The following is a 14057-nucleotide window of genomic DNA, read 5'->3' as shown; positions in this document are numbered from 1 at the left end:
GAGGTTCGTATTATGCAAATATTTTGTAAAGGCAGTTTTTATTTTAAAGTCAATTTGATGCAATAATTTGACGAAATTGTAGCTCTTAATAAAATATTGAAGTATGACTTTTGCCCTGCTTGTTCTCCCTTCAAATGTTTGATCAGAGCACGTCAAGAAGAAAACAATTATAACCAAATGATAAAACAATTAATGTTAAGAATTTTTTATCTAATATTGAATTGAAAACAATAAAAAAAAAAAAAACAGTGAAAAAATTGCCGTTGGTTCGAAGTCCCAGTACAAAATGTCTGTTCATGGTCATGAACTACCTGATTATGAGTTGAAATAGTACATATTATAGGCGATGATCCCGTGTTTACCATCATCCACAATAACAATATCGTTGAAACAATCGTTTTATGATCATTGTTATTTTATTTCTATATAAAACAAAACAAGAGAACAGTCACTCTTATCGAACGTGTTTCATGTTGAACAATGAACGAGGCATTTGAGAATTAAAACCCTCCTACGTCATGACTGGGACAACCATTTTTTCGGCGAGCGGGAACGCTTATCCGCGATATATGGAAGAGGTTTCACTTAGTCCATATTCAAAATTATCAAAATGCATTTACAAACTCTCGATTTGTCGAGAAAAACTCTTCACCCTCGTAAAGGAAACCAAATACACCCATTCACAAACAAAGTAAGTAATAACAATTACCAAGGTAACATTACCATTTAAGTGGAAAAAAGCCAATAATGTTCACACAGTTACAAACTAGTTTCACAATATATTATAACAATAATTTAGCTAAAGTACGTATTCGTGTCGCTAAAAAAAGAAAACATCAAGCTCGTGAAATTACACAGGAGAACGGTGCTGTTTCTGTTGCTACAGTTTTCCCAGAAAACAAAAGTTTTTAAGAAGATTGTTGCTGAGGAAAAATGACTAACTGACCTGAGATTTTAGAAAGTGGTCAACATAAGGGAAAAGACTCTCAAAAAAAAGGTGTGCTAGAGAGTGTCTGATAGTCATTATTTCATGAGCAGATAAATCATTTTTGTGGAGGATTTTATGTAGTGAGGGAGATCGTTTGGGTTGTAGGATGTATTGATAACTTAGAAAAAGTTGGTACCTGTAACAGGTGTGAGCCCAATTCCTTGTCGAGCCTTGTTCTGTGTCCCATTTGTCTTTGTCCCCAGCCATCACCAAGACCTGTCCGAGAAAGAAAGCATATCGTTAATAGTGTGTCAAAAAATTTAGTTTACAAGTGGAACTAGTACTTCAAAACATCAAAATAGAATCATCCGATTTAACTTTGTTCTTCGCAAGGCAGATACTATTTACAGTTAGTGTGAGTCTACGACACTGTTTCATGTCCATAAAATTTGTTTTTAATACTTTTATTTTTATTTTCATTTCGATAAATCATTTACATTTTTTACAAAACAAAACGAAGAGAGGATTTTTTTTATTTAAAATAGTTGACCAAATGTCTATGTTATTGGAAGTACTGTGATAGAGAAGGCTACAGGGAACTGGAAAAATCTCGTGAACAGGGCAGTGGTATCGACGTCAGTTGGGTGTTATCGTAACCCATACACGACAAAAGGTTTAATAATGACACATAGTGCTCGATTTGACATTTCCAAACGAATTGTTTCATTCATTTGAGATACCATTTATGCAGCACAGACCAAACAAGCGGGTACGCGGGAGTCGTGCTGAGTAGACTCCGCCCTGCCTGGTATTTTCTTACAACCACGGTGTTATTCGCGTGAAAAGGCGGATAGGCGAAACGACCAACTTACAAAGACCCCTTAATTATAGAGTTTTCTTTAGAGCTCTAAATAGCATATTATAGGAACAAAGCACAACGGGAAATCCGCTTAATGAGATTTTAATCAATTAGGAGAAAATGTTCGATACTGGTTTCAATTCTGGCCGTATAATGGAATCCGGATTTTTACCAGTTCCGTGCCAGTAATTAATATTGACGTTTTTTGGCCTTCAGCAAAAAGGCACTGGAAAGCCGTTAGTCGACGGGAGGGAGCTAGTTTGTGAATAGCGTTTGGTTTCAATGTTGCGACAAGAGGGTTGCTCATAAACACCCTATTTGTCCATCAATCCGAATGATCCGTTACAAGGGGCCTCGCCTGGGGTGTTAGCCGGCGCAACTAAAGTGGTTTCGATGATGACAATATGTTTCAATTTTGGAGGCTCCACTTGGGAGGTTGTCAGAAACAGTCTCACAGAAAGAATAGTCCTGGGGATACAATCACAACGACAAACTAAATTTCTACGCTACAGGAAATTATGTTTGAATAAAAAAAAACGCTAATTGGCATTAAAAATATAAGTATTGGCCTGTTGACACCCCTGTCTATATATTTATGATACCTGATTATCAAGTTGTCAGTATATTTATGATACTTGATTATCAAGTTGTCTATATATTTATGATACCTGATCATTGTATCTAGTTGTCAGTATATTTATGATACCTGATTATCAAGTTGTCAGTATATTTATGATACCTGATTATCAAGTTGTCAGTATATTTATGATACCTGATTATCAAGTTGTCAGTATATTTATGATACTTAATCATTGTATCAAGTTGTCATTATATTTATGATACTTGATCATTGTATCAAGTTGTCAGTATATTTAAGACACTTGATTGTATCAAGTTGTCATTATATTTATGATACTTAATCATTGTATCAAGTTGTCATTATATTTATGATACTTGATCATTGTATCAAGTTGTCAGTATATTTATGATACTTAATCATTGTATCAAGTTGTCATTATATTTATGATACTTGATCATTGTATCAAGGTGTCAGTATATTTATGATACCTGATTATCAAGTTGTCAGTATATTTATGATACTTAATCATTGTATCAAGTTGTCATTATATTTATGATACTTGATCATTGTATCAAGTTGGTATATTTATGACACTTGATTGTATCAAGTTGTCAGTATATTTATGATACTTGATCATTGTATCAAGTTGTCAGTATATTTATACACTTGATTGTATCAAGTTGTCATATATTTAAGACACTTGATTGTATCAAGTTGTCAGTATATTTATGACACTTGATCATTGTATCAAGTTGTCAGTATATTTATGACACTTGATCATTGTATCAAGTTGTCAGTATATTTATGATACCTGATTATCAAGTTGTCAGTATATTTATGATACTTGATCATTGTATCAAGTTGTCATTATATTTATGACACTTGATTATTGTATCAAGTTGTCAGTATATTTATGACACTTGATCATTGTATCAAGTTGTCAGTATATTTATGACACTTGATCATTGTATCAAGTTGTCAGTATATTTATGATACCTGATTATCAAGTTGTCATTATATTTATGACACTTGATCATTGTATCAAGTTGTCATTATATTTATGACACTTGATCATTGTATCAAGTTGTCAGTATATTTATGATACTTGATTATTGTATCAAGTTGTCAGTATATTTATGACACTTGATCATTGTATCAAGTTGTCAGTATATTTATGACACTTGATTGTATCAAGTTGTCAGTATATTTATGACACTTGATTATTGTATCAAGTTGTCAGTATATTTAAGACACTTGATTATTGTATCAAGTTGTCAGTATATTTAAGACACTTGATTATTGTATCAAGTTGTCAGTATATTTAAGACACTTGATTATTGTATCAAGTTGTCAGTATATTTATGACACTTGATCATTGTATCAAGTTGTATATATTTAACACTTGATCATTGTATCAAGTTGTCAGTATATTTATGACATTGATTGTATCAAGTTGTCAGTATATTTATGATACATTGTATCAAGTTGTCAGTATATTTAAGACACTTGATTATTGTATCAAGTTGTCAGTATATTTATGACACTTGATTGTATCAAGTTGTCAGTATATTTATGATACCTGATTATTGTATCAAGTTGTCAGTATATTTATGATACCTGATTCTATTGTCAAGTATTTATGACACTTGTCAAGTTGTCATTATATTTATGGCACTTGATTATTGTATCAAGTTGTCATTATATTTATGATACCTGATTATCTAGTTGTCATTATATTTATGTTGATTATTGTATCAAGTTGTCAGTATATTTATGACACTTGATTATTGTATCAAGTTGTCAGTATATTTAAGACACTTGATTATTGTATCAAGTTGTCAGTATATTTATGATACTTAATCATTGTATCAAGTTGTCAGTATATTTATGATACTTGATTGTATCAAGTTGTCATTATATTTATGATACTTAATCATTGTATCAAGTTGTCAGTATATTTAAGACACTTGATTATTGTATCAAGTTGTCAGTATATTTATGATACCTGATTATCAAGTTGTCAGTATATTTATGACACTTGATCATTGTATCAAGTTGTCAGAAGATTTACAATACTTTATTTCTAATCAAAATGTGAGTAGGTCTATTCTATTTAATTACTGTATCAAGTTGTTTGTACATTTGTAAAACTTGTATTTCAATTAAACGTTATCAGTATGATTGTGGGTTTTTTTCATTTTTGTTTGTCTTTATCAGCAAAATGTTTGTTATGTTGGATTTTACAAGTACGATAGACTGATATGAGCACAAGTCATATATCATTTCTGTAAATAATTCCTAAATAATACTTAGAAGTGCCGTGCATATAATATAGATAATGCTACAAATTGATTGTTTGATATTTTACGCTTCATCTTATTCAGTGAACTGACTTGTCCTATGTCGGTTGTTCAGGAGACGTCATGAAAGGTTAAAGGTTAACAGTTGGTGTCAAGAGGTCAACTCACACGTGTTCCGAGGTAAACATGGCACTGGTGATTATAGCTTTTGTCGGAGATTCAGGTAGCGAGTAGGAGACAGATGTTGCTTCGCTCTTTGACGTATTTTATTAATTTGCAAAGTAAACACACAGTTCTTGTAAGGTGATAACAGTGTTATCAGGGTCTTTCTCCTTTGTTTTCTTTCCATCACTCGTCAAGATGGTCGGTGTAGGTATATCTTTTACAACTCGACGAAGAAGATCACTTTTGTTGGGCCATGTACCGTCCAATTATTTCTAGTATAGATAATCAGAGATCGGAAGGATATGATACAAGCATACGTGTCAATCAGAACTGACAATCTACCTTAATGTTTACTTGTCGTGTCATGTGGACTTGTCTAGTTGTGATTACGAGCATATCTTTGTAGCCTCTATAAAGTATTTGATTTAGGCAGAAATACTTCACACTTTGATTGTCATTTAGCGTTTTGTCTGTAGTTGTAATAAGTGATAGCCACAAATAGATTTATACAGGAGTATATATCAACACACGATACATTAACATAAACGATCGGAATTATACACCAGCTATCTTTCTATATTAGCATAGGTAAATAGACTTATAAATATTTGTACTGGAACTGTTGGTTTGATAATGCACTCATGGATCGACCATGTCCTCCTTTGATGACTATGGATGTTAACAGGACGTTATAAGCAAAAATTAAAACCAAATATCTCAAACTATCTCCATGGATCCATTGTAAATCGATTTAAGACGCCCATTAATATCTGAAAAGTCTCATTATAAATGCAGCCTTTCATATCTTTTTCATGTTTAATGTAGTTGGCATGAGAAAGGCAGATTTATGAAATCAAATTATCGAACAGAACACCTTAAATAAGTCTTGTTCCCACGCGTACTAACTTGTATAACAGGGGGCAGTATCTGAGAGTGGATATTAATTTTCCATCTTCTTGTGAGGTTTATGCTAAAATTTTAATTGCATTGTAAATTGCTATCTTCAAATATTTGGAATCGTTTTAAATTAAAAATGGCCACTGTTCTGTTATTTACCTCCGATAGATTTCGTTCTCTTCATTAATATTCTCTTTCCTCATTACCATGAAAACCCCGACCATCTCCATTCTTTACCTGGGTATTATATCGGTCCGAGGCGGAATTCCGGTCCGCCTCCAAGCAATCAACAATAATTAGCATACTCGTGACAGATCGGGGTATGTTTGCATAATTTACCCAAGTACCCTCCCGGTGTGACAAAGTCTATTGAGAAGCACAATTTGACATTTCCATGGCGGAAGTAAGTAGAGATTCTTCAGTGTTCATTTCAATGAAAATGGTTTAATATCGTTCAAATAATCTCGTAAATTGTTTTAATGACATGCCGGTTAGAATGCTTTTTAAAAAAGTAGTGTATGAATCCGTGCAAAGTAAATGTCATAAGTGAGCGCCATGAATTAGATTTATTTAACAGTATGGCTACCATAATAACGGACTCGTATAAGACATTTAAGTAATGAACTACCAGAGAGTGACAGTGGATAGGAATATAATATGGGAGAAAGTTAAATCATTCCATTAAACTGTCGCCCAAATTGCATCGGCTGTATACTACCATTTGGTAACAGTTCGGTGCTCAAATTGGCAATGATATATAGTTTTCGTAATGTGAAGAAAAATTCCGTTCAAATTTCCCGCTTGAAAAAATACTGATGTCAGCAAGTTAAAATTCAGAAACAAACAAATTTATATAGTTTCTCATGATATCATAAACAACAATCGTGTTAAGTAATACGGTCACAAATTTATCTTGATTTTTTCATAGAAAAAAATGTAAACACGTCTTAATAACTACTATATATTTACTTATTACGTTTGTTTGGAATAAACAGAGCATTGATATTGAACTAAGACGTGGTGTTGTTCTCAGTCAGATTTCATGGAGTGATGTGTCTAGTGTTTCTTCGGGAATCAGAACAGAATAACCAATGTTATTCTAAATGGGAGTCGCTCCTCTCAAGACAACAATCACAAGGATATGTTGCTTGTGACGGATTCCACATCCGCTTGGAACAAGTCGTCGTACGATACTTCTAGAAGTTATCATCTTTGCATTAAGATAAACACCGAAGTATTTTCAAAATAAAAAATATTAATTACTTATGTAAAAGCCACACAAGTGTATAGCACCATTCAATACCAAATGCAGGAATTAAAATTAAAAGTAAAACCAAATAGCAAATTTAACCCCATCACATAGCTGATTCGTCCTTCTAAGGATAGTCAGTGATTGTAGGGGTCTGAAGAAAATGAAAATCAGTCAAAACAAATGTTTAAAAACAGACGGACAAATCAATAGTTTTCGTAAAATTCTAAAATTGGATAATTTCAAAAGAACGTCAAGTACCTGTTAAAATTCTTGACCTGTAGGTTACGCGAGGTCTCGGAACTTTAACTCTACTGCAAACCATTGGAAAATCAAGTCTAACACCAATACATCAGAGACTTAAGTTCACCACCAAAACATCAGAGACTTAAGTTCACCACCAAAACATCAGAGACTTAAGTTCACCACCAAAACATCAGAGACTTAAGTTCACCAACAAAACATCAGAGACTTAAGTTCACCACCAAAAACATCAGAGACTTAAGTTCACCACCAAAACATCAGAGACTTAAGTTCACCGACAAAACATCAGAGACTTAAGTTCACCAACAAAACATCAGAGACTTAAGTTCACCAACAAAACATCAGAGACTTAAGTTCACCACCAAAACAGCAGAGACTTAAGTTCACCACCAAAACAGCAGAGACTTAAGTTCACCACCAAAACATCAGAGACTTAAGTTCACCACCAAAACATCAGAGACTTAAGTTCACCACCAAAACATCAGAGACTTAAGTTCACCACCAAAACATCAGAGACTTAAGTTCACCACCAAAACATCAGAGACTTAAGTTCACCACCAAAACATCAGAGACTTAAGTTCACCACCAAAACATCAGAGACTTAAGTTCACCAACAAAACATCAGAGACTTAAGTTCACCAACAAAACATCAGAGACTTAAGTTCACCACCAAAACATCAGAGACTTAAGTTCACCACCAAAACATCAGAGACTTAAGTTCACCAACAAAACATCAGAGACTTAAGTTCACCACCAAAACATCAGAGACTTAAGTTCACCAACAAAACATCAGAGACTTAAGTTCACCACCAAAACACCAGAGACTTAAGTTCACCAACAAAACATCAGAGACTTAAGTTCACCAACAAAACATCAGAGACTTAAGTTCACCACCAAAACATCAGAGACTTAAGTTCACCATCAAAACATCAGAGACTTAAGTTCACCAACAAAACATCTGAGACTTAAGTTCACAACCAAAACATCAGAGACTTTAGTTCACAACCAAAACATCAGAGACTTAAGTTCACCATCAAAACATCAGAGACTTAAGTTCACCATCAAAACATCTGAGACTTAAGTTCACCAACAAAACACCAGAGACTTAAGTTCACCAACAAAACACCAGAGACTTAAGTTCACCATCAAAACATCAGAGACTTAAGTTCACAACCAAAACATCAGAGACTTAAGTTCACCACCAAAAGATTAGAAGCTTTTGTCTCGCAAATTGTACCTTGGTATGTTTTCGTATTGGTTTAAAGATACCATCGTTTTAGTCTCAATGATCGTTTTTCGATCCTGTTAAGTTTCCGTAGTATCACTGTGTGTGACAATCGGTAAAGCGCATAGAAAGGCAAACACACACGTGAGGTGGTCAAATAAAGCCGACTCTCAATACGGGTATCCATTCCACCCGCGGAGGACACAGACACCCACCGTATTGATCGAACGGCCCATTCACCGCCACATCATACTTAATTAGAAACCTACAAAGAGGTTATAACACTAACGCCTCAGTTATGCTAGGAACTGTCGTAAGTCCAATATGCAGACTGCCATCAAGGATGATGTTATGATTAAAAGAACAAATTCTACAATACATTTGTATTCATACTTTTTAGAACATTTTACTCTGCGGGGATATGTTTGTTTATCGATTTTATTTTATCTAAACCAATATGTTATTATTATGGGTACTATAAGCAAGGACTGAAGCATAACGTTGTTATGACAATGTAATATTAGATCACCAAAACTGATAATTACTTTGAATATTCGAGCATTTCATGATGAGAAAATATCATTAGATTTCATAGGATCAAAAGGACGTTTAAGATAACAATGTTAGTCATCTTGATTAAAAGATTGTATCCAGAAAAAGTCCCCTTTGTCTGTAAACTTGCATGATAAATCTTGAAATAAGAAGATATTCTATAACAGAACGCCTTGTCACTGTTTAGTACAAACGCTATGATATGCTAAACAACTGTGTTATATACATTCTGTTTTATATTAAGGATCTTACATAATTTTCTATTTACATTAGCTTGATAAAACAAGTTTTAGAATTATTCACACTACCAAGCATGGGAAAATTCTCTTGCATCCATAACTTAATATATACTTTGGAGCATTAAAGTTATATTATCAATGTTTTATAAATATTTGTAATCGTTTAGTTCTATAATTAATATTTTATATTATTTTTCACAGACATTTTATTATATTGTATTACATTTAATTAGATAATATCATTATATGTATACATTGGTTGATAATGTAATACATATTAATGTTTTATATTTTACTATATTATATACGATACACGTTTACATGTTTGTTCTTTTCATATGCCGGACAACATTCACACTTTGCTCTATACATAACAGAATAAACAGGTATATTATTATGAATTCTAATGAAAGTTCTTTGCTTCTGTCATAGGTTGTTCTCTCTTTGAAGATGTTTCTTATAAATTAACATATAAGGTATAAACGGTTTTTTCCTCCGGGTCCTCTTCTCTCATACTTTATATATACAAAAGTCTTCGTAAGATTTTGGGGGAAGAATACTTAAGAATTGTTTTCTGAAAGCAATGAACAATAGTGAATATGTAATACAGTTCATATAAATTGTTTTAATGGAAACAAAATATGTCTTATCAAAGGATATTTATATAATCTTTTATAAATCATTATTTCATTAAGAATATGTCTTATCAAAGGATATTTATATAATGCGAAAATTCGTTCATTTTGCTATTTTTAATTTGGGATTACTTTTGTATTATTTAGTGTTTTTGCTGAGTCAATTAGCATCATTATTTATATCCCTCGCGAAGAAAATGGCATATAAATAGTCATCTGTAAAACAGCCCATGATGTATCACTATTACCACAATTGATGGCGTATAAAGGTAAATAAACTTTTAGAAAACCCGTAAATCTTTCAAATGTTAATACACTTCATCACTGGCACATTTATATTAGTTTAGACCCATCAGTGACTTTCAGTCAGTATTCCTTATTCGTTAGCACCGTATCATAACGACGACAATGAATATATTGTCATATCATGATACGGTTTATACTATGTAAATTAAAATAAGTTATACATGCTTATATCATATTACTTTATATAAACTGTATATAAAAATACCATATATATTGTTTGTATTGTAATACGTTATATACACTCTATATAAAAATACCATATATATTGTAATAACTTATATACACTGTATATTGTTGATATTGCAATACTATACCATATATATTATCTATATAGTAATATCGTCTATATATTGTTTGGTTCAAAGTTGTTATTGTAATTCTGTGTTTTTAAATTTAAATCAAATATCAATTTAAACTGTTTTCATTTTTCTTTAAACTAAGGCCTCGTCCAACCCTATTAGACAGTCATGTTATGTAGTATGTTGGATTACATGACAAGAGAAATGAAACATAAAATAATCGATATCAATACTTTTGTATTTATAATTATTTATTCTTGTAGTTATAATTCAAGCAACATTATAACTTTTAATTAAATACCATCTAATTTAGCGACATAGGAGAAACTATTCAGTGAATTAAATGGATAGAACATTATCTATAGATCTAATAGCAAAACCGCACGTGGCAAGTAAAGAAAGCGAGCTTAGATTGAATGTAAGAGTGGAGATTACACGGAGACCCTAACACACCTGTACCGTCCTTAGATAGGTAAATGTTGAGGTATTCTATTTATTTTTTATTTCCACCTCCAATCTGTTCACAGCAGTATGCTAATTCCTCTCTCTGTCTAACTTTGGCGTAGGACCAAATTAAGGCACAAATGTTTCCCTCTTAACAGCCGGAGAAAAGATAAGAAAACAATCTTTAGAAATGAAATTGTCCGAAGCCCTGGACTCAATTGATTGCGATTCGCAGGTGTGAATTTCTATCCCCGGAGTGACAACTTTAATATGACTTAGGGTCGTAATCACTGGCCCTTCTGTTAAACACATAGAGTAAAATAAAGACCCTTATCGGGATCTCTCACTATTGAGCAATTTATCACTGTGCTGTATCGATGGCCCTTCCGACCCCGTCTTACCCTATTCCACGTGTTACTAATATTAAAGGGACACCCACACGATGACCATCATTGTGTCCTGTGATAATAAAATTATTCAGTCAGACACAACGTTGTAATGTGCACGTAAAATAATCATTATGTTCTAAATAGAAGAACATAAAAATGCTCAGTAAGTTTAAGAAAATATATTTAGTTGAATAAGGATCCATGTCTAATCCAGTAATATAGTAAAATGACATTCATACATTGTCAGTGTTTAGAGAACATTAGACCTCTGAGAGGTAGTTCATATCCCTCAATGAGAAAGTTCGTGTATTTGTTACACAGTGATGGGAATACTGAAACATTGAAAGACAGTTTATAGTTTTAAAAACGACGCATTCTTAGCAATTAAAGAACTAGATTTTACCCTGAGTTATAACAGTGTCGATAATAACATGTGATTGTACGTGTATACAATACTACACACTTAACCTATACCGGTATCAAAAATAATACCTCTTCTACCAAGGCATATCGTTCAGTTAGTGTGATTCAATAAATTTTGATTTCAGAATATTTTATTGTCTTGGTGGTATTGACAATAGGAATTGGGCAACAGGCAGAGCCTATGAAAGCCCTCTCCTTACAGTGCATAAACAAGTATACAGACACATCAATCAAAATTAAAGATAACAGATAATAATAATATTAGGAATAAGAATGTAGAAGATAGATTCAAATGGATGATTATATAACCGAAATGCAAAATATTTGTATTTGTATTATTGAGTTCCAGAGCAGTAACATAAACTAAAAAGTACAGTTAGGTATCACAAGATATTACAAGACTGGGTCAAAATATGTCCATTTGTGGTGGGACAGGCTGCTGATTCAATAAATGCATATAATGATAATAAAACAGTATATTTCACGTATACCAAGATTAGTATTTGATTTACCTATCATTTGCCTTTAAAAATATTATATAGATAATAACTTTATAACACTACTTATTAATAACTATTTGTATTACATCCAAACTTTCATTAGTTGTAGAAAGTATTGTAAATATGCAAATATGCATTATAATCTTAACTCAAAAGATGTATGAAAAATATCCTGTCATTTTAAGCAGAAAATTAATTTTTAAACTATACTAATTTTAACAAGGAAAGTATTATCATTCTCCAATATTTTTACAAAACTTTATCTATCATGCAAAAGTTTATAACAAAATGATACAAATCAGGAAAATAATATAAAACTATAAAAATTTGGAGTATAATACAAAATAATATAGAATATATAGATTTTTATGATTATCATATTAATTAGTTATACACATATATGAATGAACTTAGCTATAAGCACTAATCCCGAAAGTTTTATATATCCTATGAAAAATACATAACTTTTTAAAAAGTTATTTTGTATATAATGCATATGGGTACGGATAAAAATATTTATCATATGCACGCAAAAACATTTATATGACAAAACCAACCACAAGAAACCAAGGAAAACATGTTATATAAACAACCTAAAACATTACTGCTAGGAGTTTATACTTAACAATTGCATTTATACGTGTAGGGTTTTTATGATGAACTACTATGAACATACGGGGTAATGTTATACTTCTATACGTGAAATTACCTCTATGGCCATTTATCGTACACACGTGTTGTTCTTTATAATAATCACTACACTTTATATCATATGAATCAATCATATCACTCTACTACACGTTTTGTTAAATATATAGTGATGATAAAACAGCCTTTCATGTTTAATATATTGTAACAATGTTTTACACACCATACACGGATGTTTGCACTCCTAATTTAAATATTCTCATAATAAATCATTATAATACAACAAATGTTGTGTTATTTGTTTGCATCCCTAGTATAAATGTTCATGTTATAATAATAAATCATTATAATCTTACTAATGCTGTGCTATTGCACCTCTAGTATAATGATAGTGTAAATATTATTACCCAGTATAACATATAATCATTAAACCACGTTCCACATTATTATTATTTGTTACACAACGAACGTATTTAAGATATATTTACCGGCGGTATAATGACCGGTAAATACCATTTAAAGTGCCATTATTAAACACATTTATTGCATAATGAAATTGTTATTGTAAATATACAACTTCTATTAATCGATACGCGTTGATTTATAAGTTTTCATTTTAAATTACCATGGTAGATACATCGCTTCTAATATTCCATGAATATTGATTTATAAGTTTTCATTTTAAATTGTCATAGTAAATACATCACTTCTAATATTCCATAAATACTGGTTTATAACCTTTCAATATTTAAACATTAAGAACAGCCAGGTTTATAGTAATTTAGTATAACCAACAGGGTTCTGTTTAAATCTCCCAAATAAAAACGAATATGTATTTACAGATAAGATAATATTTATGTCAATGACTGCCGGAAAGCATGTCACGAACAGACTTTTCAGACAGCTAATAGTAACTGGAAGTTTACAAATTCATTAATCTATGTACTGTGATTTTCATTATTTTCACACTCTGTAACTTTTTCAATTTTATTTTGACAATAACGTGGTATATACTTGGTAAACGGTAAGTACACAAATTTCTCCAGAAAAGGAATTAGGGCTAAACCTCATCAATCTGTCTGTTACCACTAAATATTGGACCGTTACGGATCATATGTAGAGGTTATAAGGCGAGGAAAGATGTCCAATTAAATC

The 14057-nt window shown here is 31.8% G+C and overlaps 1 protein-coding gene across 1 annotated transcript in view; it reads right to left on the bottom strand.

Annotated features, from left to right (window-relative positions):
* LOC132557341 (single-minded homolog 2-like) overlaps positions 1-14057 on the bottom strand; it is a 35047-nt gene that overhangs the window by 14019 nt on the left and 6971 nt on the right. Inside the window, exon 2 of the mRNA XM_060221828.1 lies at positions 1125-1204. Coding sequence (XP_060077811.1) covers positions 1125-1204 — 80 coding nt within the window. The remainder of the gene's footprint in view (positions 1-1124; positions 1205-14057) is intronic.

Source organism: Ylistrum balloti, unplaced genomic scaffold (genome assembly GCF_031769215.1).
Source record: "Ylistrum balloti isolate Yb309-2 unplaced genomic scaffold, AGI_CSIRO_Ybal_v1 Utg370660, whole genome shotgun sequence".
In the NCBI taxonomy this organism is placed as follows: Eukaryota; Metazoa; Mollusca; class Bivalvia; order Pectinida; family Pectinidae; genus Ylistrum; species Ylistrum balloti.
Note: the sequence above shows the minus strand (reverse complement) of the source record. Positions and strands in the feature narration are given on the sequence as shown.